The sequence below is a fragment of the Pseudophryne corroboree genome, chromosome 2 (genome assembly GCF_028390025.1).
Source record: "Pseudophryne corroboree isolate aPseCor3 chromosome 2, aPseCor3.hap2, whole genome shotgun sequence".
Lineage (NCBI taxonomy): Eukaryota > Metazoa > Chordata > Amphibia > Anura > Myobatrachidae > Pseudophryne > Pseudophryne corroboree.
Genome location: NC_086445.1, coordinates 750,837,959 through 750,864,487, shown reverse-complemented (window position 1 = coordinate 750,864,487; position 26,529 = coordinate 750,837,959). Strand labels below are relative to the sequence as shown.

General features: G+C 46.6%; 1 protein-coding gene across 2 annotated transcripts in view; it reads left to right on the top strand.

Moving 5' to 3' along the window:
* TRIM33 (tripartite motif containing 33) overlaps positions 1 to 26,529 on the top strand; it is a 347,475-nt gene that overhangs the window by 286,761 nt on the left and 34,185 nt on the right. For both annotated transcript variants that reach the window (XM_063955426.1, XM_063955427.1), the window contains 4 exons: positions 3,718 to 3,850; positions 16,355 to 16,418; positions 23,217 to 23,370; positions 23,632 to 23,981. In XM_063955426.1, the coding sequence (XP_063811496.1) occupies positions 3,718 to 3,850; positions 16,355 to 16,418; positions 23,217 to 23,370; positions 23,632 to 23,981 (701 nt within the window). The remainder of the gene's footprint in view (positions 1 to 3,717; positions 3,851 to 16,354; positions 16,419 to 23,216; positions 23,371 to 23,631; positions 23,982 to 26,529) is intronic.

The following is a 26,529-nucleotide window of genomic DNA, read 5'->3' as shown; positions in this document are numbered from 1 at the left end:
AAGAAGAACTTGGTACCCGGAACTTCAGGAGATGCTCACGGAAGATCCGTGGCCTCTACCTCTAAGACGGGACCTGCTTCAGCAGGGACCGTATCTATTCCAAGACTTACCGCGGCTGCGTTTGACGGCATGGCGGTTGAACGCCGAATTCTAAGGGAAAAAGGCATTCCGGAAGAGGTCATTCCTACACTGGTAAAAGCCAGGAAGGAGGTGACTGCACAACATTATCACCGCATTTGGAGAAAATATGTTGCGTGGTGTGAGGCCAGGAAGGCCCCCACGGAGTAATTTCAATTGGGTCGATTCCTACATTTCCTGCAAACAGGATTGTCTATGGGCCTCAAATTGGGGTCCATTAAGGTTCAAATTTCGGCCCTGTCGATTTTCTTCCAGAAAGAATTGGCTTCAGTTCCTAAAGTCCAGACTTTTGTTAAAGGAGTACTACATATACAGCCCCCGGTTGTGCCCCCAGTGGCTCCGTGGGACCTTAATGTAGTTTTGGATTTTCTCAAATCCCATTGGTTTGAGCCACTCAAATCGGTGGATTTGAAATATCTTACATGGAAAGTAACCATGCTACTGGCCCTGGCTTCAGCCAGGAGAGTGTCAGAATTGGCGGCTTTATCGTATAAAAGCCCATATCTGATTTTCCATTCGGACAGGGCAGAACTGCGGACGCGTCCTCATTTTCTGCCTAAGGTGGTGTCAGCGTTTCACCTGAACCAGCCTATTGTGGTGCCTGCGGCTACTAGCGATTTGGAGGATTCCAAGTTGCTGGACGTTGTCAGGGCATTGAAAATATATATTTCAAGGACGGCTGGGGTCAGAAAATCTGACTCGCTGTTTATACTGTATGCACCCAACAAGCTGGGTGCTCCTGCTTCTAAGCAGACGATTGCTCGTTGGATTTGTAGCACAATTCAACTTGCACATTCTGTGGCAGGCCTGCCACAGCCTAAATCTGTCAAGGCCCATTCCACAAGGAAGGTGGGCTCATCCTGGGCGGCTGCCCGAGGGGTCTCGGCATTACAACTCTGCCGAGCAGCTACGTGGTCGGGGGAGAACACGTTTGTAAAATTCTACAAATTTGATACCCTGGCTAAAGAGGACCTGGAGTGCTCTCATTCGGTGCTGCAGAGTCATCCGCACTCTCCCGCCCGTTTGGGAGCTTTGGTATAATCCCCATGGTCCTGACGGAGTCCCCAGCATCCACTAGGACGTCAGAGAAAATAAGATTTTACTTACCGATAAATCTATTTCTCGTAGTCCGTAGTGGATGCTGGGCGCCCATCCCAAGTGCGGATTGTCTGCAATGCTTGTACATAGTTATTGTTACAAAAAAATCGGGTTGTTATTGTTGTGAGCCGTCTGTTCAGAGGCTCCTACGTTTGTCATACTGTTAACTGGGTTCAGATCACAAGTTGTACGGTGTGATTGGTGTGGCTGGTATGAGTCTTACCCGGGATTCAAAATCCTTCCTTATTGTGTACGCTCGTCCGGGCACAGTATCCTAACTGAGGCTTGGAGGAGGGTCATAGGGGGAGGAGCCAGTGCACACCACCTGATCCTAAAGCTTTATTTTTGTGCCCTGTCTCCTGCGGAGCCGCTAATCCCCATGGTCCTGACGGAGTCCCCAGCATCCACTACGGACTACGAGAAATAGATTTATCGGTAAGTAAAATCTTATTTTAAATTTGCTGTCAAATGTTTGTATGTGCGTTTTTTTTTTTTTTTTTAAAGAAGTTTCGAGGGGGTTTGTATGTTTTTCACAAGCGAGAAGCCTTTTTTTTTTTTTCTTCTTCTTAAAGGCTGAATAGAATAGCTGTCAAGTGCCACTGTGACCCTGCCATACTTTTCAAATACTTGCACATAATTGTAGCTACACCCTCTGAAATTAATTTGACACACCTATGTTGTTGCCTAGACATGTATTTGGTTAAAATGTAATTACATCAATTTGTTGGGATGGTTTCACATCAGATCTAATGAAGGCTGTTACATCAGCCGATGACAATACCTGTAATTACCACAGGGTTATGAAATCATGAAATGCATTAGAAAGTTAGTACTTCTATCCATGTAGGTATAAAAGGATGGTCTTGAATGTGTAAGTTTAGGGTAACTTAAGTGTGATTAATATTAAATGGACCGGAAAAAGTTCATGTTTTATTTGGTAACGCTCCCTCCAGAGCAATTTATTTGTGAGAATGGGGCTAAGCGTTTAAGTTCCTAGGGCCTGTAGGGAATTGTATCATATGTTCACAAGTGCTATTTATATTCATCTCCCTAGAGACAAATCACTCATGCATTTTATTAAACAGAAGCTTTCACTGATTTCTGTGAAAGGATGATAAGGCTGTGTACACACCCTTATTAACAAAGCTAAAGATGGGATATTGACAGGAGGAAGTAGAACATGCTCTACTTTCCTTGTACATGCTCTGCGATCTGTCCTGATGGCCTTGTATACTGGTCTGACGTCTCTACATGGAGATCAGCTATTTTTTTTACATTTTTTCTTTAGAGTCTGTTAACCTGCAAATATAGCATAACCGGGAAGAATGCTTACTGTCACAATCAGGTGCACAAGCTGTAATGAGACCTATATTTTAATAAGCGTCACGAATACATCACCTCCAGTCATTCCAAGTGTGTTTTTGTTTTTTTTTAAAGAATTTGCCATGGGTTGAATTGTATTGGTCTATGTAGGTAGTTAGGGGCTTGTTCGGGATATGGCCTTTGTAGGTTCTGCTGATACCCGTTCAGAATAGCTTGGTAAAGTTGCAGTATATAATCATAATATGGGGGATATTCAGTTGGCCCCGATAATTTTTTAGGAGAAAAGAGGGTTGATCATGATTTTTGCCCAGTGTTTTACTTTGGGTAATTCAATTAATCCCCTTTTTTTCTGCCGAAAAATGTTCTAGTTTTATTCAAAAACACATGTTCTGGAGAAGATCCCGGACTGATGTGTGCTTGTCAAAAAAAGAGGCAGATAGGGCTGGTTATCGGGGATTTCTTTGCCTGCCTCAGGCATGTGAAAAAAAATCCCTGATGACTGCTGAGATGGGGACAATTTAATATCCCCGGGGCATCAATTAGCCTGCAGTAAATTTCCGTGGGCAATTGAATTCCCCCCTATGTTGCACATAGCCACTGAAATCTGTTATTCTGGAAAGTAGCAGGCTTAATTCTAACACTGCAATAAGATAATGTAACTCCACAATTGAATTGCTCCTATATTGAGCCTTTCCAGTTTTATAGATGCTGCTGCTAAATGGTTTTTCATTTACTTGATACTAAAACCGGTCTTAACAAAAGTACTTTCCTCTCATGATGTCTTATATATGCAGAGAATATTATCTATTTTTTTGTTCTTTAAGCACTTCATTATCATCAGGTTGTACTCCACATACATATGTAGTCTCACTAGTATCGCTCACTTTTTTTTTTTTTTCCCCTATACCCCGTTATGCTTTAAAGGCAGTCAACTATATCCTACACTTTCTTATGCTTTAAAAAATATTCCTTTTTAGTGCCTGTTTTTACTATTTGGCCAAGTCAATCGTATTTTACAAATGGCAAAATACATTTTATTCTGCTAGTTAAAGTATTTTTTTCAACTTTGATTCCCTTTTTCTTGTACATTGACCTAAATTGTATGCATCTTGCAGGAAACCTTTCCTCGTTTACCAATGCATGTTTCTCCTCTCCTAGCTGGAAGATGCTGGCTCAAGCAATTTAGACAACATACTAAGTAGGTACATTTCAATGGGTCACCAGCTCCCTCAACCAACAAGCACTATGAACCCTTCTCCAGGACCATCTGCTATGTCACCTGGATCAACGGGTAAATACTCAGTGATTCCTCTTATCACTCTCCTTCTGTATATAGTTATTGGCAACTAAAAGTGATATGATAACCAAAGGGCTTGTATACTCTGCTTCAAAACATGTATTTCGAGCATAGTCAAAACCCTGTGCTTTGTCCTCTTCAACAGAGCTTTCAAAGCCCAGTCATGAACACATTTCAAGTTGTATACTTCATGAGTATTACACAGAATAGCATTGTATTGTACAGAGCATTAACTTTTTTGAATTTTGTAGTCGAATGTAAAGTACCGGTAAATGTTTGACAGAAAGTTTAAATGTCCTTTCCTTATAATATCTTTCTCTGACGTCCTAGTGGATGCTGGGACTCCGTAAGGACCATGGGGAATAGCGGCTCCGCAGGAGACAGGGCACAAAATAAAAGCTTAAGGATCAGGTGGTGTGCACTGGCTCCTCCCCCTATGACCCTCCTCCAAGCCTCAGTTAGATTTTTGTGCCCGGCCGAGAAGGGTGCAATCTAGGTGGCTCTCCTGAGCTGCTTAGAATAAAAGTTTAGTTAGGTTTTTTCTTTATTTTCAGTGAGTCCTGCTGGCAACAGGCTCACTGCATCGTGGGACTAAGGGGAGAAGAAACGGACTCACCTGAGTGCAGAGTGGATCGGGTTTCTTAGGCTACTGGACACTAGCTCCAGAGGGACGATCACAGGTTCAGCCTGGATGGGTCACCGGAGCCGCGCCGCCATCCCCCTTACAGAGCCAGAAGAGACGAAGAGGTCCGGTGAAATCGGCGGCAGAAGACATCCTGTCTTCAGACTAAGGTAGCGCACAGCACCGCAGCTGTGCGCCATTGCTCTCAGCACACTTCACACTCCGGTCACTGAGGGTGCAGGGCGCTGGGGGGGGAGCGCCCTGAGACGCAATATAACAGAATACCTTAGGTGGCAAAACAGAATACATCACATATAGCTCCTGGGCTATATGGATGTATTTTAATCCCCTGCCATTTTACACAAAAAAGCGGGAGATAAGGACGTCGTGAAGGGGCGGAGCCTATCTCCTCAGCACACAAGCGCCATTTTCCCTCACAGCTCCGCTGGAAGGACGGCTCCCTGACTCTCCCCTGCAGTCCTGCTTCAGAATCAGGGTAAAAAAGAGAAGGGGGGGCACGTTTGGCAGCAAATAAATATATTAACAGCAGCTATAAGGGAGTAACACTTATATAAGGTTATCCCTGTATATATATATAGCGCTGGGTGTGTGCTGGCAGACTCTCCCTCTGTCTCTCCAAAGGGCTAAGTGGGGTCCTGTCCTCTATCAGAGCATTCCCGGTGTGTGTGCTGTGTGTCGGTACGCGTGTGTCGACATGTATGAGGAGGAAAATGATGTGGAGGCGGAGCAGTTGCCTGTGTTGGTGATGTCACCCCCTAGGGAGTCGACACCTGACTGGATGATTGTATTTAAACAATTAAGTGATAATGTCAGCAATTTGCAAAAAACTGTTGACGACATGAGACAGCCGGCAAATCAATTAGTGCCTGTCCAGGCGTCTCAAACACCGTCAGGGGCGCTAAAACGCCCGTTACCTCAGTGGGTCGACACAGACCCTGACACAGATACTGAGTCTAGTGTCGACGGTGACGAGACAAACGTAATGTCCAGTAGGGCCACACGTTACATGATCACGGCAATGAAAGAGGCATTGAACCTTTCTGACACTACAAGTACCACAAAGAAGGGTATTATGTGGGGTGAGAAAAAACTACCAATATTTTTTCCTGAGTCAGAGGAAATAAATGAGGTGTGTGAAAAAGCGTGGGTTTCCCCCGATAAAAAACAGCTAATTTCTAAAAAATTATTAGCATTATATCCTTTCCCGCCAGAGGTTAGGGCGCGTTGGGAAACACCCCCTAGGGTAGATAAGGCGCTCACACGTTTATCAAAACAAGTAGCGTTACCGTCTCCAGATACGGCTACCCTCAAAGAACCAGCTGATAGAAGGCTGGAAAATATCCTAAAAAGTATATACACACATACTGGTGTTATACTGCGACCAGCAATCGCCTCAGCCTGGATGTGCAGTGCTGGAGTCGCATGGTCGGATTCCCTGACCGAGAATATTGATACCCTGGATAGGGACAATATTTTGTTAACTATAGAACATTTAAAGGATGCATTACTATATATGCGTGATGCACAGAGGGATATTTGCACCCTGGCATCAAGAGTAAGTGCTATGTCCATCTCTGCCAGAAGAGCGTTATGGACGCGACAGTGGTCAGGGGATGCGGATTCCAAACGGCACATGGAAGTATTGCCGTATAAAGGGGAGGAGTTATTTGGGGCTGGTCTATCGGACCTGGTGGCCACGGCAACGGCTGGAAAATCCACCTTTTTACCCCAGGTCACTCCACATCAGCAGAAAAAGACACCGTCTTTTCAAACTCAGTCCTTTCGTTCCCATAAGTACAAGCGAGCAAAAGGCCACTCCTTTCTGCCCCGGGGCAGAGGAAGAGGAAAAAGACTGCACCATGCAGCCGCTTCCCAGGAGCAGAAGCCCTCCCCTGCTTCTGCCAAGTCTTCAGCATGACGCTGGGGCTTTACAAGCAGACTCAGATATGGTGGGGGCCCGTCTCAAGAATTTCAACGCGCAGTAGGCTCACTCGCAAGTGGATCCCTGGATTCTACAGGTAGTATCGCAGGGGTACAAACTGGAATTCGAGGCGTTTCCCCCTCATCGGTTCCTGAAGTCTGCTTTACCAAAGTCTCCCTCCGACAGGGAGGCAGTTTTGGAAGCCATTCACAAGCTGTATTCCCAGCAGGTGATAATCAAGGTACCCCTCCTGCAACAGGGAAAGGGGTATTATTCCACGCTGTTTGTGGTACCGAAGCCGGACGGCTCGGTGAGACCAATTTTAAATCTGAAATCCTTGAACACTTACATAAAAAGGTTCAAATTCAAGATGGAGTCACTCAGAGCAGTGATAGCGAACCTGGAAGAAGGGGACTATATGGTGTCTCTGGACATCAAAGATGCTTATCTCCACGTCCCAATATACCCTTCTCACCAAGGGTACCTCAGGTTTGTAGTACAAAACTGTCATTATCAGTTTCAGACGCTGCCGTTTGGATTGTCCACGGCACCTCGGGTCTTTACCAAGGTAATGGCCGAAATGATGATTCTTCTACGAAGAAAAGGCATTTTAATTATCCCTTACTTGGACGATCTCCTGATAAGGGCAAGATCCAGGGAACAGTTAGAAGTCGGAGTAGCACTATCTCAGGTAGTGTTACGTCAGCACGGGTGGATTCTAAATATTCCAAAATCGCAGCTGATTCCAACGACACGTCTACTGTTCCTAGGAATGATTCTGGACACAGTCCAGAAGAAGGTGTTTCTCCCGGAGGAGAAGGCCAGGGAGTTATCCGAGCTAGTCAGGAACCTCCTAAAACCAGGACAGGTCTCAGTGCATCAGTGCACGAGGGTCCTGGGAAAAATGGTGGCTTCTTACGAAGCGATTCCATTCGGAAGATTCCATGCAAGAACGTTTCAGTGGGATCTACTGGACAAATGGTCCGGATCGCATCTGCAGATGCATCAGCGGATAACCCTGTCGCCAAGGACAAGGGTGTCTCTCCTGTGGTGGCTGCAGAGTGCTCATCTACTAGAGGGCCGCAGATTTGGCATTCAGGATTGGATCCTGGTAACCACGGATGCCAGCCTGAGAGGCTGGGGAGCAGTCACACAGGGAAGGAATTTCCAGGGCTTGTGGTCAAGCATGGAAACATCTCTTCATATAAACATTCTGGAACTAAGGGCCATTTACAATGCCCTAAGTCAAGCAAAACCTCTGCTTCAGGGTCAGGCGGTGTTGATCCAATCGGACAACATCACGTCAGTCGCCCACGTAAACAGACAGGGCGGCACGAGAAGCAGGAGGGCAATGGCAGAAGCTGCAAGGATTCTTCGCTGGGCGGAAAATCATGTGATAGCACTGTCAGCAGTGTTCATTCCGGGAGTGGACAACTGGGAAGCAGACTTCCTCAGCAGACACGACCTTCACCCGGGAGAGTGGGGACTTCACCCAGAAGTCTTCCACCTGATTGTAAACCGTTGGGAAAAACCAAAGGTGGACATGATGGCGTCACGTCTAAACAAAAAACTGGACAGATATTGCGCCAGGTCAAGGGACCCTCAGGCAATAGCAGTGGACGCTCTGGTAACGCCGTGGGTGTACCAGTCAGTGTATGTGTTCCCTCCTCTGCCTCTCATACCAAAAGTACTGAGAATCATAAGAAGGAGAGGAGTAAGAACTATACTCGTGGTTCCGGATTGGCCAAGAAGGACTTGGTACCCGGAACTTCAAGAGATGCTCACGGACGAACCGTGGCCTCTACCTCTAAGAAAGGACCTGCTACTGCAGGGGCCTTGTCTGTTCCAAGACTTACCGCGGCTGCATTTGACGGCATGGCGGTTGAACGCCGGATCCTGAAGGAAAAAGGCATTCCAGAAGAAGTCATCCCTACTCTGGTCAAAGCCAGGAAGGACGTAACCGCAAAACATTATCACCGCATTTGGCGTAAATATGTTGCGTGGTGTGAGGCCAAGAAGGCCCCTACAGAGGAATTTCAACTGGGTCGTTTCCTTCATTTCCTGCAAACAGGACTGTCTATGGGCCTAAAATTGGGGTCCATTAAGGTTCAAATTTCGGCCCTGTCGATTTTCTTCCAGAAAGAACTGGCTTCAGTACCTGAAGTTCAGACTTTTGTAAAAGGGGTGCTGCACATACAGCCTCCTTTTGTGCCTCCAGTGGCACCTTGGGATCTCAATGTTGTGTTGAGTTTTCTAAAGTCACATTGGTTTGAACCACTTTCCACTGTGGACTTAAAATATCTCACATGGAAGGTGTCGATGCTGTTAGCCTTGGCTTCAGCCAGGCGTGTGTCAGAATTGGCGGCTTTATCATATAAAAGCCCTTACTTAATTTTTCATTCTGACAGGGCGGAATTGAGGACTCGTCCTCAATTTCTACCTAAGGTGGTTTCTGCATTTCACATGAACCAACCTATTGTGGTACCTGCGGCTACCAGGGACTTAGAGGACTCTAAGTTGCTTGACGTTGTCAGGGCCTTGAAAATATGTTTCCAGGACGGCTGGAGTCAGAAAATCTGACTCGCTGTTTATCCTGTATGCACCCAACAAGCTGGGTGCTCCTGCTTCAAAGCAGACGATTGCTCGTTGGATTTGTAGTACAATTCAGCTTGCACATTCTGTGGCAGGATTGCCACAACCAAAATCGGTAAAAGCCCATTCCACAAGGAAAGTGGGCTCATCTTGGGCGGCTGCCCGAGGGGTCTCGGCTTTACAACTTTGCCGAGCAGCTACTTGGTCAGGGGCAAACACGTTTGCTAAATTCTACAAATTTGATACCCTGGCTGAGGAGGACCTGGAGTTCTCTCATTCGGTGCTGCAGAGTCATCCGCACTCTCCCGCCCGTTTGGGAGCTTTGGTATAATCCCCATGGTCCTTACGGAGTCCCAGCATCCACTAGGACGTCAGAGAAAATAAGATTTTACTTACCGATAAATCTATTTCTCGTAGTCCGTAGTGGATGCTGGGCGCCCATCCCTAGTGCGGATTGTCTGCAATACTTGTATATAGTTATTGTTACAAAAATTCGGGTTATTATTGTTGTGAGCCATCTTTTCAGAGGCTCCTTTGCGTTTATCATACTGTTAACTGGGTTCAGATCACGAGTTGTACGGTGTGATTGGTATGAGTCTTACCCGGGATTCAATATCCTTCCTTATTATGTACGCTCGTCCGGGCACAGTATCCTAACTGAGGCTTGGAGGAGGGTCATAGGGGGAGGAGCCAGTGCACACCACCTGATCCTTAAGCTTTTATTTTGTGCCCTGTCTCCTGCGGAGCCGCTATTCCCCATGGTCCTTACGGAGTCCCAGCATCCACTACGGACTACGAGAAATAGATTTATCGGTAAGTAAAATCTTAGTTTTTGACTATGTTTAAAAAGTCTTTTAGAATGTTTTAAGAACATGTGTTAAGCTCTTAAAACATCTGTATCTACAGTCTAGTAAGTTTGGTCTCTGCTGCAATAACACACTTAGCAGTCTATTCAACCTCTTGAAGGGTTAATGGTCCCGTTCCCCACTGACATAACACTGAGCTCCTGAGGGACCTATTAGCAAGCCCATCACGGTAAGCGTACAGTCCCGCATCACGCAACCACCCCTAACAGAGCCAGAAGAATGAAGAGTGGTGAGAACTGAGCCGGCGTCCCGGCTAGCGGGGTGCGGGATATTATGACGGCATGAGGGTACGGAGACACACGGCTTCTAAATGGGGCGGAATGCGTCTCCAGACACAGTACACAACTGCGTCCCCATACTCTGTACACTGTACCCATACTGGCACAGCAGCCTTAAAACAGTTTTTTTTTTTCCCCCCATTTTAAGCACAAAATTCCTCAGCCAGTATAAAAAAGCAGGAAGACCGCGCGCCATTGAAGGGTTGGGGCTTCACTATGAGCGGATCCAGTAGCTCACCAGAGCCATTTTCCCTCTGCAGTGGACAGAGACACTGACTGACAGGGACGCGCAGCTCCTCCAGTGTGACTCCAAATTACCTCAGTGGTACCAGGGGGTCATAGCAGGGGGGGGGGGGGGGGGAGGGAAGCGATTACTAGTGTACTAAGTCCCCTATCAGGGTATTTAGTCTGCGACCCGGCTAAGCTTGGCATTAACGATAAGGGTGCGGTGGGTGCTGGCTCCAAACATCTTTTTTCCTGAAGGGCTCTTTGTGGGTTAATTGTGCTTAACCTTTCCTGTGTGTGTGTGTGTGCTGTCACATTACATTATGTCAGGCAAAGAGTGTGTGTCTTGTACCGCAGAGTGTTCCTCTTCACCAGGGGGCTCACTACTGGGTACTCAAAGTTCACAGACTAGCGTGGCATAAATGAAATGGGTTAATTCTCTTAAGGGAATGAGATTTAAAACAGACTGTGGATGAGTTTATGAACAGAGACTCAGTCCCCAAGACAGCGTCTCAGTCTCCTCCCATTTGTCTGCAAAAGCGATCTCTGCCCCATATCCCGCGGTCTGACTCTGATACTGACAGGTCAGACATGGAGGAGGGGGAGGTGGACTCAGAGGGGGTGGGGGGGATGCAGCTCTGTCACAGGAAATAGAGGCTCTTATAGAGGCTATCAGAGATGTTCTACATATTCCTGATAAGGTGTCAGAAAAGTATGCGGAATCTTATTTTAATGTAAAAAAGAAGTCCTCAGTCACTTTTCCTGCATCAAAGGAATTGAATACCCTGTTTGAAGAACCCTGGGTTAATCCTGATAAGTTTCAGATCCCTAAATGTTTGCTCTCATCTTTTCCTTTTTCTCTGGAGGATAGGAAAAAATGGGAAAATCCACAGATAGTGGACGCATCAGTCTCTAGGCTGTCACGTAAAAATTGTATTGCCTGTTCCTGGTGCAGCCTCCCTGAAAGACACGGCTGATCGTAAAATTGAGACTACATTCAAATCATTGTACACAGCTGCTGGGGTGGCCCAAAGAACTACTATTGCATGTGCGTGGATCACTAAAGCCATTGCAAAATGGTCAGGTAACTTAATTGAGGGGTTAGATTCCATATCTAGGGGGGAAGTTGTCTTACTCCTGCAGCTTATACAGGACTCTGCAAACTTTATGGTGGAAGCCATAAAGGAAATAGGCATGCTTAACGCACGCACCACCGCTATGGCAGTGTCAGCACGCAGAGGCTTGTGGCTACGCCAGTGGACTGCTGACGCGGGAAAGGCGTGGAAGGCCTACCATTCATAGGAGAGGCATTGTTTGGAGATGAATTGGACAAATGGATCTCCACAGCTACTGCGGATAAGTCTATGTATCTTCTTCCGCAGCCCCCCCCCAACTAAGAAGACTTATTCAGCTTCTAAGTTACAGTCCTTTCGGACGGCCAAGTTCAAGGGCAAATCCAGTGGTGCTTCTACGTCCTTCAGCGGCGCAAGAGGTAGACCACGCAAACCAGCAACAGCTGGTGCTCAGTACCAGAGCTCAGGCTCTGCTTCCTCAAAGACTTCAGCATGACGGTGGACCGCAATGCCTGGTAGGCTGTCGGGTGCGAGCTCGCCTACAATTCTTCAGTCAAATTTGTGCCCGGATCCCTGGGTCCTAAATCTGGTTTCCCATGGCTACAGACTGGAGTTCCAAGAGCTCCCACCTCACAGATTCTTCAAATCAGGCTTGCCAGTTCCACAAGAGGCAAGTTTAACTTTACAGCATGCCATCCACAAGCTGGTACAGACTCGCGTCATATTTCCAGTTCCACCTCATCAGCTAAACAAGGGTGTACTATTCCAACTTGTTTGTAGTAAAAGACCAATTTTGAACCTCAAGTCATTGAAACTGTACTTGCGAGTTTTCAAATTCAAGATGGAGTCTGAGAGCGGTGATCTCAGGTCTGGAGGAGGGGGAATTTTTAGTGTCTCTGGATATCAAGGATGCGTACCTTTACAATCCGATCTGGCCACCTCATCAGGCTTATCTACAGTTTGCACTGCAGGACTGTCGCTACCAGTTCCAGGCCCTGCCATTTGGCCTCTCCACGGCACCGAGGGTTTTCATCAGGGTGATGGCAGAGGTGATGTTTCTACTCCACAAGCAGGGAGTAAACATAATTCCGTACCTGAACGATCTCCTGATAAAAGCACCGTCCAGGGAAAGGTTGCTGGACAGCATTGCTCTCTCTACCAAACTTCTCCAGGATCATGGGTGGATTCTGAATCTTCCGAAATCTCACCTAGAGCCAACATGGAGGCTCCCATTCCTGGGAATTATACTGGATACGGAGTCGCAGAAGGTGTTCCTTCCGTTGGAAAAGGCATTAGTAATCCAGTTGATGGTTCGGGGTGTCCTGAAGCCAACTCTGATATCGGTGCATCGCCTTCTGGGGAAAATGGTGGCCTCTTACGAGGCTCTTCAATACGGAATGTTTCACGCAAGACCCTTCCAGCTCGATCTGTTGGACAAATGGTCCGGATCGCATCTTCACATGCACCAGAGGATCTGTCTGTCGCCAAAAGCCAGAATCTCCCTTCTGTGGTGGCTATAGACTTCTCACCTCATCAAGGGTTTTAAGGTCTGGAATTCAGAACTGGATTCTGCTGACAGATGCAAGCCTCAGAGGTTGGGGAGCAGTCACTCGGGGTGCAGTTTCAGGGAAGATGGTCATGTCAGGAAGTCGTCCTACCAGTCAACATTCTGGAACTCAGAGCCATATACAACACCCTTCTGCAGGCCTCGCATCTTCTTCAAGATTGGGCCATTCAGGTCCAGTTGGACAATGTGATGTACATAAACTGACAGGGCGGAACGAAAAACAGAGCAGCAATGTCAGAGGTGTCAAGAATTCTCCTCTGGGCAGAGGGAAACTCTGTGGCATTGTAAGCGGTCTTCATTCCAGGCGTAGACAACTGGGAAGCAGACTTCCTCAGCAGACACGACCTGCACCCGGGGGAGTGGGGACTTCACCCGGAAGTGTTCAGGTGCTTGATAAGTCGATGGGGATATCCACAGATCGACATAATGGCCTCCCATCTAAACAAGAAGCTCAAGCGGTGTTGTTCCAGGTCGAGAGACCCACAGGCGGTGGCGGTAGACGCCCTGGCGACTCCATGGGTCTATCAGATGGTGTACATGTTTCCTCCGCTTCCTCTGATCCCAAGAATTCTAAAGAGAATTAAAAGTGAAAAGGTTCAAGCAATTCTCATTGCTCCGGACTGGCCAAGAAGGGCATGGTACGCGGACCTTCTGGAGATGCTCCTCGAAGATCCGTGGCCTATACCGCTTTGCGAGGATCTTCTGCAACAGGGCCCGTTCATCTATCAAGACTTACCGCTGCTACGTTTGATGGCATGGAAGTTGAACGGCTGATTCAAACCAGGAGAGTGATCCCTAACAAGGTTATCCCGACTATGATCCAAGCCACGAAAGGGTAACGTCTAAACATTACCATCGTATTTGGAAAAAATACGTCTTAGTGTGAGAGCAGAATGTTTTCCGTGATGGAATTCCATCTAGGACATTTCCTTTTTCTACAAGCAGGAGTGGATGTTGGCTTATGTCTGGGCTCCATAAAAGTCCAGATTTCGACCTTGTCCATTTTCTTTCAGAAACTATTGGCTTCTCTCCCTGAGGTTCAGACGTTCTTGAAAGGCGTTCTGCACATCCAACCTCCCTTTGTGCCTCCCACGGCACCTTGGGATCTCGATGTGGTGCTGCATTTCCTCCAATCGGACTGGTTTGAGCTGTTGCAGGAGGTGGACGTAAAATTTCTTACGTGGAAGACCGTCACACTGTTGGCCTTGGCTTCAGCAAGACGTGTCTCGGAGTTGGGGGCTTTGTCTCCCAAAAGTCCCTATTTTATTTTCCATGAGTACAGAGCTGAACTCGGAACTCATCAGCAATTTCTCTCTAAGGTGGTGTCTGCGTTTCACATCAACCGACCTATTGTGGTCTCTGTTGTCACGACACCTCTGCTGCTTCAAAGTCTTTGGATGTTGTGAGGGCTTTGAAGGTGTATGTGAAAAGAACAGCTAGTCACAGACTGACTCACTGTTTGTTCTTTATGTTCCCAATAAGATTGGGTGTCCTGCTTCAAAGCAGACTATTGCACGCTGCATCAGACTTACTATCCGGCATGCTTATTCCACTGCATGTTTGCCATGTCCAAAATCTGTACAGGCCCACTCTGCTAGGTCGTTGGGTTCTTCCTGGGCAGCTGCCCGGGGTGTCTCAGCATTACAGCTCTGCCGAGCAGCTATTTGGTCAGGTTCGAACACGTGTGCAAAGTTCTACAAGTTCGATACTTTGGCCTCTGAGGACCTTCAGTTTGGTCAATCAGTTCTGCAGGAACCTCAGCACTCTCCCACCCGGTTTGAGAGCTTTGGTACATCCCTATGGTACTAAATGAACCCCAGTATCCTCTAGGACGTAAGCGTAAATTGGATTTTAATTACCTACCGGTAAATCCTTTTCTCATAGTCCGTAGAAGATACTGGGCGCCCGCTCAGTGCTTCGTTCTTCCTGCACTGTTACTTGGTTAAGTAATGTTGGTTCAGCCGTTGCTGTTCCTGTTCCAAGTTTGGTTAGCTTGGCTTTCTTCTTGTAGTGTGTGCTGGTTAGGAATCTCACCACTATCCTTATCTATCCTTCTCTCGAAGTATGTCCGTCTCCTCAGGCACAGTTTTCTAGACTGAGTCTGGTAAGAGGGGCATAGAGGGAGGAGCCAGCCCACACTATCAAATTGTTAAAGTGCCCATGGCTCCCTAGTATACCCGTCTATACCCCATGGCACTAAATGGACCCCAGTATCATCTACGGACTACGAGAAAAGGATTTACCTGTAGTTAATTAAAATCCTATTTTCGCCCATTGAGTTCCAAGAATATATGCAGTCAGGTTCACTTGAGCTCTTGCCTACTAAAATCCCCTCAAGCTATAGCCTTTCCAATTCTAAATTGTCCGGCCTTCAATTTCCAGCCTTTTAACAGGAATACTTTGGGGAAGGTCCACACTTTTGAAGATCCATAATCTTACATGTGCAGTTTCTGAATATTGTTTGTAGACATCCCGGCAATGTCCCCTGGCTGCAGCTTCACATGTAATCTCTGCAGAAGCTGGGTCTACAGTCTTGGTACAGAGATTCAAGTTCTTGGTTGGAGAAATCTTTCAGCTGGTCAGCAATTACTTTTGAGGACAGAGGGAATATGAATACAGAATTATAGTTTGAAGACTGTACACCATGTTGAGCTAGCCTGGATGTGATGAGATTACGGGCAGCAGGTCTTTGGGCTTAGTCATTTGCGCTTAGTCATTTGCGCACTCATTTTTTTAAAAACCCCATAGCGCTGGGTTTTACCTGTTTAATTGAAAGTGAGTACATAATATAGAATTGGGCGTGGGGTCTGCAAGGTTTATGTGGGCAAAACCCTGTGCTAAATTACATACCCCAGTTTATCGTGGTCAATGTAATGACCATTTCAGACAATTTGTATTTTTCTATTCTGCGCAAACTTATTTGTGCAGTCCCACCAAGAAATAGATGTAAGTGGTGATATTGCCGCCCTATAACCAGAAAAGCAAGCTTTAATCAAGACAACCAATCCTCCTTCCTACTGTTCTTGCTAGAGTTAACATTTTTGCTATATTACATCTATGTACAGTTACTGTTTTGTTGCACAGATGCATTGCTTGTATATATCACACTTAAGTATAATATATAGGTTTGTCCCATTCATTTTACATGGTCTAAGACTATTAGTGATTTGCTGAGTCCGGCCATAATTTTGTTGAATAAAGCATGTTGTTGTTTTTTTTTATAGTAGTATGTTCTATGCTTCAGAAAAACATCCAGCAATAAAACAAACATTTTCAGCAGGTTTTTATTGGCAAATGTTGCATATTCATAATTCTCCTGCTTCCTAATTTTAGGTTTATCCAACTCGCACACACCAGTGAGGCCTCCCAGTACATCAAGCACGGGCAGTAGAGGAAGGTGAGTAAACAGTTTGCTTCTAATAAGCCCGTCCTATCTGGTTTCAACCTTACATAGCCAAATAAGCTAATCGGTTTGTTGTCCATGTTCTAATTGGTGCTTTCATCCTCAAAAGCCTGTATCAAAAAGATTGGTACATTTTCTCTAACGTCCTAGTGGATACTGGGAATTGAAGATTGCCGTGGGATATAGATCGGGTCCACCCGAGCCTGGCACTTTAAGAAATCAATAGTGTGTTCTGGCTCCTCCCCTCTATGCCCCTCCTAGCAGACTCTGTTTAGATAAATGTGCACAAGGGGCAGGGTACATTCTGTTCTCCAGAGAGTTTTCTTCAGAAATGTTGTTTTAGTTTATTATTTTCAGGCACACTGGTTGGCAAACAGTCTGCCTGCGTCGTAGGACTTAGGGGGGGGGGGGACCAATCCAACTTCCTAAAGAGTTAATGGCTCGTATCCCCGCTGACAGGACATTGAGTACCCCTCGGGTTTGAGCCCACACCAGCAGTATGCCACCACCCCTAACAGATGCTGAAGACGCGGTGTGGTGAGGAATACACCGGGGTCCCGGTTAGCGGGTCCCCAGCGCAAAATGGAGGCCTAAAGGGACCGTGTTCACCCAGCTACGGGCAGTGGTGCCCACTGATTACCCACATTGGTGGTTTACCATAAAAAGGTTGCCACACATTTTGATTATATTCGATAGGAGACACCAGTATAAAATTCTGAGAGGGACCGCGTGCCATTACGGGTGGGGAGCTTCCCGGAGAGCTGGACCAGCGGCTCTGAGGCGCCATTTCCTGCGGCTGCTGTAACAAGGTGGTTGGCGGGCTGCTCCTCCACATAACTCACTGTAACACCAACAAAACTGGTACCAAGGGGTTATAGTGAGGGGGGGAGCGCAGTAAAGGCGGTTAAACCGCTGTGTGGTAAATTACATTATATACATACCTGGCAGGGCACTGCTCTGACTGCGGTATCGTGTGCTGGTCCAACCTTCTCTCTGTGTCGCTCCATTCAGGGTTGTCTAGTATAAGTGTGATGTCTTATATTTCTGCACTGTGTTTTCCATTGTCACTGTTTCTGCAAAAGCATGTCTACAGTAAGTCTGTGTGTACTGCATGCAAGGCTAGGTTACCTCCTTCCTCACAAGGGTCTCTAATTGTGTACCCAATGTTCACTACCCTCTCAGGGGAGTGATGTAAAGGAACCAGAGTGGACGGATTCCTTTAAAAATGATTGCAAACATAAATTCAGAGTTAGCCATGGCTAAACAAGAGAGGCAAACCCTGAAACAGTCAATAGACACATTCATGTTGACCACTACTGACCACGGACAGGCACACCATTTTCCCCTGTTGGTCTCTCATAAATGTACTCTCCCACAGATATTGCAGTCTGACTCTGAATTACCAGAATTTGAAAGAGGATGAGCTAGGGGAGGACAAGGATAATTCCTTGTCCCCGGGAGTTGAGCCCCTAATTTTTGCTTCAGTTTGCCGGCTGTCGGGATCCCGGCGCACAGTATACCGGCGCTGGAATCCCGACAACTGGCATACCGACACCTTTTCTCCCTCTTGGGGGTCCACGACCCCCCTGAGGGAGAATAGATAGCGTGGTGCGTAAGAGTGGCGAGCACAGCGAGCCCGCAACGGACTCATTTGCGCTCGCCCATTTGTCGGGATGCCGGCGGTCGGGATGCTGGCCGCCAGTAGCCCGGTTGCCGGCATACCCTACTACATCCTTCCAGACAAGTAAGAAGAACCTACAGAGGAATTGCATTTTAATGTAAAGCCTAAATCCTCTGCAACTTTCCCAGCCTCTAAGGCAGGCATTCCCAACCACGGTCCTCAAGGCACACTAACAGTGCATGTTTTGGTGATATCCAGGCTTCAGCACAGGTAACTTAATTAGTATCTCAGTTATTTTGATTTAACCATCTGTGCTGCAGCCTGGATATCACTAAAACCTGCACTGTTGGTGTGCCTTGAGGACCGTGGTTGGGAATGCCTGCTCTAAGGAATTAGATTCTCTGGTAAAGGCAGCGTGGTTAAATCCTGATAAAAAGTTTATCTCTCCTAAACAGATACTAAATATCTTCCCATTTCCTATAGAGAATAGGAAGATCTGTGAAAATCACCCCAACAGTGGATACGTCTGGCTGTCGCGTAATATTGTTCTACCTGTACCGGGGGCTATTTCTCTCAAAGAGCCTGCTGATCGCATTCTGCGGTAGGTGTAGCCTAACGCCCTACCATAGGGGGCGACTGGATTTCCAGATCCATAGGTCAAATGGTCTGATGTAATTTTAAAGGGATTGCATACACTAACTCAGGAGGAGATAGTTACACTGCTTCAACATATCCAAGATGCTGAAAACTTCATGAGTGAGACTGTTAAGGAACTGTGTGTCATTAACGGCCATACCTCCACTATGGCGGTATCTACTCGTAGAGCTCTGTGGATGCGTCAATGGTCAGCAGACGCTGATTCTAAGAAAGGGGTAGAAAACCTTCCATTTACAGGTGATTCCTTGTTTGGGGAAGGACTGAACAAGTGGATATCTCAGGCGACTGCAGGTAAACCTACATATCTGCAGTCTGCTGCGCCACCTGCTAGACGTCCCTATCCTGGGCCCTCTCTGCAGTCCTTTCGTGTGGCCAGGTTTAAAGGCAGAGCCAGAGGTGCCTACAATGCTGCTAGAGGAACAAGCTGTAGTCCCATAGACCAGCGGCTGCTGGAACTTCGGACCAGGCCTCAGGATCCTCTTCCGCAAAGCCCTCCGCATGACGGGTGGCCCCAGCAGCAAGGCGATTTTCAGGTAGGTGCTCGCCTACAACACTTCACCAACATATGGGCAGAGTCCTGCCGGGATCCTTGTGTGAGGGATCTCGTATCCCAGGGATACCGGCTGGAATTCCAGGAACTCCCTCCTCTAAGATTCTTCAGGTTGGGCTTACCAGCTTCACCTTTAGCAAGGGTTACCTTGCAAGAGGCAGTTCCAGAACTTGTTTCAACAGGAGTTATTGTCCCAGTACCTCCTTAGCGCCACACAAAGGGGTTTTATTCAAGCCTCTTTGTAGTCCCGACCCGGACGTCTCTGTACGGCCGATCCTGAACCTCAAATCCCTTAACCCTTATCTTTGAGTGTTCAAATTCAAGATGGAATCACTGAGAGCAGTGATAGCAAGTCTGGAGGAGGGGGAGTTCCTGGTATCCCTGGATGTCAAGGATGCATACCTGCATTTCCCAATATGGCCGCCTCATCAGGCGTTCCTACGGTTCGCATACTGGACTAACACTCCAAGTTTACCCTTTGGTCTCTCCACAGCCACAAGGGTATTCACAAAGGTCATGGCGGAGATGCTGCTGCAATTGCGCATGATGGGTGTGAACATAATCCCGTACCTGGACGATCTCCTGATAAAGGCTATGTCCCGGGAACAACTGCTGTGCAGCATCAACTTGACTACCCGTCTGCTTATGGATCACGGATGGGTCCTCAATTTCAAGAAATCTCACCTGGAACCACTGCAGAGAATTCAGTTCCTGGGAATGATCCTGGAATACCGTGTCTCAGAAGGTTTGCCTTCCAATGGACAAGGCCTCGACAATCCAGTCTATGGCCCGCTTTGTATTAAAACCATGCAGTATCTCAATTCATCTTTGCGTTCGCTTGCTGGGCAAGATTGTAGCCTCTTACGAGGCAAACAATACGGCAGGTTTCATGCGTAACCTTTCCAACTGGATCTGTTGGACAAATGATCTGGTTCTCATCTGCACATGCATCGGACTATAACTTTGTCGCCGAAAGCAAGGATATCCCTACTCTGGTGGCTTCAAGTCTCCCATCTGGTGGAGGGTCAAAGTTTCAATATCCAGTCTTGGACTCTGTTAACAACTGATGTCAGCCTCCGGGGTTGAAGGGCTGTGACCCAAGGGGCGCAATTCCAGGGGAAATGGTTGTGTCAGGAATCTGCACTTCCAATCAACATCCTGAAACTCATAGAGTGACTTACAATGCTCTCCTGCAAGCCTCATACCTCTTTCGGAATCAGGCCATCCAGGTGCAGCCGGACAACGCCACGGCAGTAGCGTACATCAATTGACGGTAAGGAACAAGAAGCAGGGCCACAATGCAAGAGGTGTCAAGAATACTCCTCTGGGAGGAAGCCAACGCAAGGGCCATCTCAGCCATCTACATTCCAGGAGTGAACAACTGGTAAGCGAACTTCCTCATCAGGCACAACCTCCATCCTGGGTAATGGGGCCTACACCCTCAGGTGTTTCAACATGTGATTCACCGGTGGGGCAGTCCTCAAATAGACCTGATGGCATCCCATCTCAACAAGAAGATCCGTCGTTACTGCTCCAGAACGAGGGATGTGAAAGCAATAGCGGTAGACGCTCTGACGACACAATGTACTTACCAGTTTGTGTACCTGTTTCCTCCTCTTCCTCTCATTCCCAGAATTTTAAAAAGGATCAAAAAGGAAAGAGTTCAGGCAATTCTGATTGCCCCAGATTGGCCTCCTGTTGGTTCAGGAGGAACCCTGGCCTTTGCCACTACACATGGACCTTCTTCAACAAGGACCGTTTGTCTATCCAGACTTACAGCGGCTACATTTGACGGCTTGGAAGTTGAGTGGGAGATTTTAACTAAAGGGTCTCCCTTCCAAGGTTGTTTCGACTATGGTCCAGGCCCGTAAGGTGGTTACTTCCAAACATTGCCACTGTATTTGGAAGAAATATGTTTCTTGGTGTGAAAGTAGGAAATATTCCACTCTGGAATTTTGTCTGGGCTGATTTCTACTATTCCTGCAAGCAGGTGTGGATAAGGGCCTAAGATTAGGCTCCATCAAAGTTCAGATTTCGGCTCTCTACATCTTCCCGAAACAACTGTCTGTATTTCCTGAAGTACAGACCTTTGTAAAGGGGGTTATGCACACTGAACCTCCCTTTGGACCTCAACGTGGTTTGTCCTTTTTCCAATGTGATTGGTTTGAACCCTTACATAGGGTAGACTTGAAATACCTAACATGGAAGACAATTATGTTACTAGCCTTGTCTTCTGCTCAACGGGTGTCATAATTGAGGGGCCTTATCCTATAAGAGCCCGTACTTGATATTTCATGAGGATAGGGTGGAGCTCAGAACTCGCCCGAAGGTAGTGTCGGCCTTTCATTTGAATTAACGGATTGTGGTTCCAGTGTTATCTGACATTTCCATTGCTCCAAAGTCCTTGGGCGTGGTTAGGGCTTTGAAGATCTACATCAAAAGGATGGCTCGTCACAGGGAGTCTGACTCGCTTTTTGTCCTTTATGATGCTCCTAAAATTGATCGCCCGGCCTCTAAGCCATAGTGCAAACTCGGACTTCATTACTCCACACAGTGCATGTTTTGCAGGTCTCCTCACAGAATCGCAAGTGAAATAATTAACTCCACCTGCGGACCTTTTAAAATGTGTCTGTGGGTAATTAATACACCTGTGCACCTGCTGGGTTACCTGCAAAACATGCACTGTGTGGAGTAATGAGTTTGTAGACCTATGCTCTAAGCAGTCCATTGCTAGATTGCTCAAATTGACTATTCAACAAGCCTATACTTCAGCAGCTCTACTGCTGCCGAGTTCTATTCAGGCTCACTCCACAAGGTCGGTGGGCTCTTCCTGGGCGGCTTCTCGGGTTGTCTCGGCCTTACAGTCGTGCCATGCGGCTACTTGGTCTGGTTCGAACACGTTTGTAAAGTTCTACACCTTGGCCAAGGATGACCTTCAGTTTGGTCAGGCGGTTTTGCAGGGGTCTCGGCACTCTCCCACCCGTTCCGTTTTGGGACGTCGCCATGGTAATCTTCAATTTCCAGTATCCACTAGGACGTTAGAGAATTTAATACCTACCAGTAATTCCTTTTCTCATAGTTCGTAGTGGATACTGGGTGCCCGCCTCAGTGCTTCGTTTCCTGCTTACCTGGTTTGTAAGTTTTCTTGGTTGGGTTTGCTGTTGCTTTCCCTTTTCCATGTTTGGTTAGCGTTGCTATCCTTTTATAGTTAGCGTTGCTTTCCTCTGTTTTGGTAAGCTCTGCTATCTTGTGTGTGTTGGTTTGTCACTTCACCGCTTTTTGTGTTATATCCCTCTCTCAAAGTATGTCCGTCCCCTCGGGCACAGTTTTCCTAGACTGAGTCTGCTAGGAGGGGCATAGAGGGCAGGAGCCAGCACACGCTATTGATTTCATAAAGTGCCAGGCTCCAGTGGACCCGATCTGTACCCCATGGTAATCTTATCATTCCCAGTATCCACTACGGACTATGAGAAAAGGAATTACCGGTAGGTATCAAAAATTCCCAAGCCCCCCAACCCGCCCCCCTTTCTTTTTCCGTCCATTATTGGCACTTAAACCATTTCTGTTTTGTAAGGTAATTACATAAATCCTGGTGTGTTTTCTTTCCTGTTATGGTAATTATTTAGCTAATTCCATATCTCAACACAGAATAGTTTTGGCTGAGGGTTTTTTTTTCTATAGCAGAAGAGGGGTTGCCTGTCTTTAAATATTAGTGTTTACATGTATTGTGCCCATTTGCTTTCTTGAATTTCTCTGAATACCTTATTTCCTAAAAGAGTCTATGGTTTCAGCAGTTAACTTGACCACTTACAACTAGTTAATTTTGTCCTTTACAGGGTATACTTTTTAATGTATCCACTTTAATAGAATACTTATAGATCTAAAGCTTTGCAGTATACAGTAGTTTATATTAGTGGGCATCTAAGATTGCATTTTGTATAATGTATTTTCTTCACATTTGTAGTTGTGGCTCAAGTGGTAGAACCATGGATAGAAATGCTTTCAAATCTGATCCTGTAAAAGTTAAGCAAGAGCCTGGGACAGAAGAAGAGGTGTGTAGTTTCTCCGGACCTGTTAAGCAAGAGAAAGCGGAGGATGGACGACGAAGCGCATGCATGGTAAAGAAAAAAAACAATATTTTGGGGGGGTTTTGCTACGTGTAAGCTATTACACAACAATATCATAAAATACTACTACGACAGCACTTAAAAAAAATCTCTCCAGCTTTACTAGTTAAAAATGTATACTTTTATGTATTATATGGTGCCTATACAGTATGTGAGTGTAAACGCATTAATAAAACTCAGCTTTAGGTTTTTATATAAAATATATTATATATTATGTATCTGATAGTGACTAATTTCTGGTACTTTCTATAGCTAAGCAGTCCGGAGAGCAGCCTGACTCCTCCACTAACCACCACCTTGCACCTGGAAAGTGATCTGGAAGCTTTGGCTAGTCTGGAGAACCATGTAAAGAGTGAGCCAAACAGCACAAACAGAAGTTGTGGACAGTCATCACATGGTACCCTTGTAAACGGAAAATCCCCTGTCCGTAGCTCTATGCATCGGTCGCCAAGAGGTGGAGGTGATGGGACAAACAAGGAGGATGATCCAAATGAGGATTGGTGTGCTGTGTGCCAAAATGGGGGAGACCTCCTGTGCTGTGAAAAGTGCCCGAAAGTGTTTCACCTCACATGTCATGTACCCACACTACTTAGCTTCCCAAGGTATAACAATGCATTGCTTATATTTGCCTATATGAAAATAAAATAGAAAATCACTAGAATAATATACAGTGAGGTTTTGTTGCTTGAGCTGTATTTTGGTACTTTTTTTTAAGTCACCTCTGTAGTTCTAGGACGATTGTTAGGGACAGTATCTTGAAATTTTCAGAACGCCTTTCCTTTTTTAGAATGTATTAGAATTTCTTTCACACAGGTTCCTAAATGTTCTACGAAACTTATCAAACGCATTCTAAATTCCATTAAATGTCAAATTGCTCTCCACTGGAAATACCCTGCTCCACCCTCTCTCTCAGCTACCATAACTGCAGTCTGGTCTGTTTACTGCATGGAACGCATCGCAGCCACTCTTCATGACAAACCCCCCAACACGCGCACACATCCTCCCCTGTCTGTCAGGGGTTTTCTCTCACCTTTCTCCTCATCTTTAGCTCCTTTCCGCCTTCCATCAAAGCAAGTCTAGAGGAGTTCTCTGAATTTCTTAGCTGATATTAATATGCATCTGATGTTACTGGGAAGCTTTATTGCTTTACCTGTTCATTGTAAGCTCATGTTTATAATTGTTAATAAAAAGATTGTTTCAAAAACAAAGAGAGGATTAGAATGACAATTTTTTATGTGATTGGCACATGAGTACCTGTAGTATATATAGCTGCTTCTACTGCTCATTGCTTTGCACTGTTGTATTGGATCATTGGAATGTTCACAGCAGCAGGAGATAAGTGCTTACATTGCGGGAGGAGATGCATGTAACATATGTGATGGTTGGGGCATGCTGTGCCATTATGAAGAGGGGAATAGAGTCAGCAGGATGTCACATGGATGTAGGAAGGTTGTGGCGTCTATCCCACGTCTGTATGAAAACCTCATGTATTAAACTTATTTCTGGTTGCTATATGCAACACCAGCTTTTCTTTACAATTACTTGTAGAGCAGGTTTCATAAGTGACCACATGTAAATTTAGTAGATCTGTAAATTGAGTACCGTTTATTTCTCTGACGTCCTAAGTGGATGCTGGGGACTCCGTAAGGACCATGGGGAATAGCGGCTCCGCAGGAGACAGGGCACAAAAGTAAAAGCTTTAGGATCAGGTGGTGTGCACTGGCTCCTCCCCCTATGACCCTCCTCCAAGCCTCAGTTAGGTTTTTGTGCCCGGCCGAGAAGGGTGCAATCTAGGTGGCTCTCCTAAAGAGCTGCTTAGAGTAAAAGTTTTGTTAGGTTTTTTATTTTCAGTGAGTCCTGCTGGCAACAGGCTCACTGCAACGAGGGACTTAGGGGAGAAGAAGTGAACTCACCTGCGTGCAGGATGGATTGGCTTCTTAGGCTACTGGACACTAGCTCCAGAGGGACGATCACAGGTACAGCCTGGATGGGTCACCGGAGCCGCGCCGCCGACCCCCTTGCAGATGCTGAAGAGAGAAGAGGTCCAGAAATCGGCGGCTGAAGACTTCCCAGTCTTCTTAAGGTAGCGCACAGCACGGCAGCTGTGCGCCATTGCTCTCAGCACACTTCACACCAACGGTCACTGAGGGTGCAGGGCGCTGGGGGGGGCGCCCTGGGCAGCAATGAAAGTACCTATGCTGGCTAAAAATACATCACATATAGCCTCTGGGGCTATATGGATGTATTTAACCCCTGCCAGGTTGTCAGAAAAACTGGGAGAAGAAGCCCGCCGAAAAGGGGGCGGGGCCTATTCTCCTCAGCACACAGCGCCATTTTCCTACACAGCTCCGCTGCTAGGAAGGCTCCCAGGCTCTCCCCTGCACTGCACTACAGAAACAGGGTTAAAACAGAGAGGGGGGGCATTTTGTGTGGCGATATTATAATATATTAAGATGCTATAAGGGAAAACACTTATTATAAGGTTGTCCCTGTATAATTATAGCGTTTTGGTGTGTGCTGGCAAACTCTCCCTCTGTCTCCCCAAAGGGCTAGTGGGGTCCTGTCCTCTATCAGAGCATTCCCTGTGTGTGTGCTGTGTGTCGGTACGTGTGTGTCGACATGTATGAGGACGATGTTGGTGTGGAGGCGGAGCAATTGCCTGTAATGGTGATGTCACCCCCTAGGGAGTCGACACCGGAATGGATGGCTTATTTATGGAATTACGTGATAATGTCAACACGCTGCAAGGTCGGTTGACGACATGAGACGGCCGGCAAACCAATTAGTACCTGTCCAGGCGTCTCAAACACCGTCAGGGGCTTTAAAACGCCCATTACCTCAGTCGGTCGACACAGACACGGACACTGACTCCAGTGTCGACGGTGAAGAAACAGACGTATTTTCCAGTAGGGCCACACGTTACACAATGAAGGAGGTGTTACATATTTCTGATACTACAAGTACCACAAAAAAGGGTATTATGTGGGGTGTGGAAAAACTACCTGTAGTTTTTCCTGAATCAGATGAATTAAAAATTGCTAATATCTAAGAAATTATTGGCGTTATACCCTTTCCCGCCAGAAGTTAGGGCGCGTTGGGAAACACCCCCTAGGGTGGATAAGGCATTCACACGCTTATCAAAACAAGTGG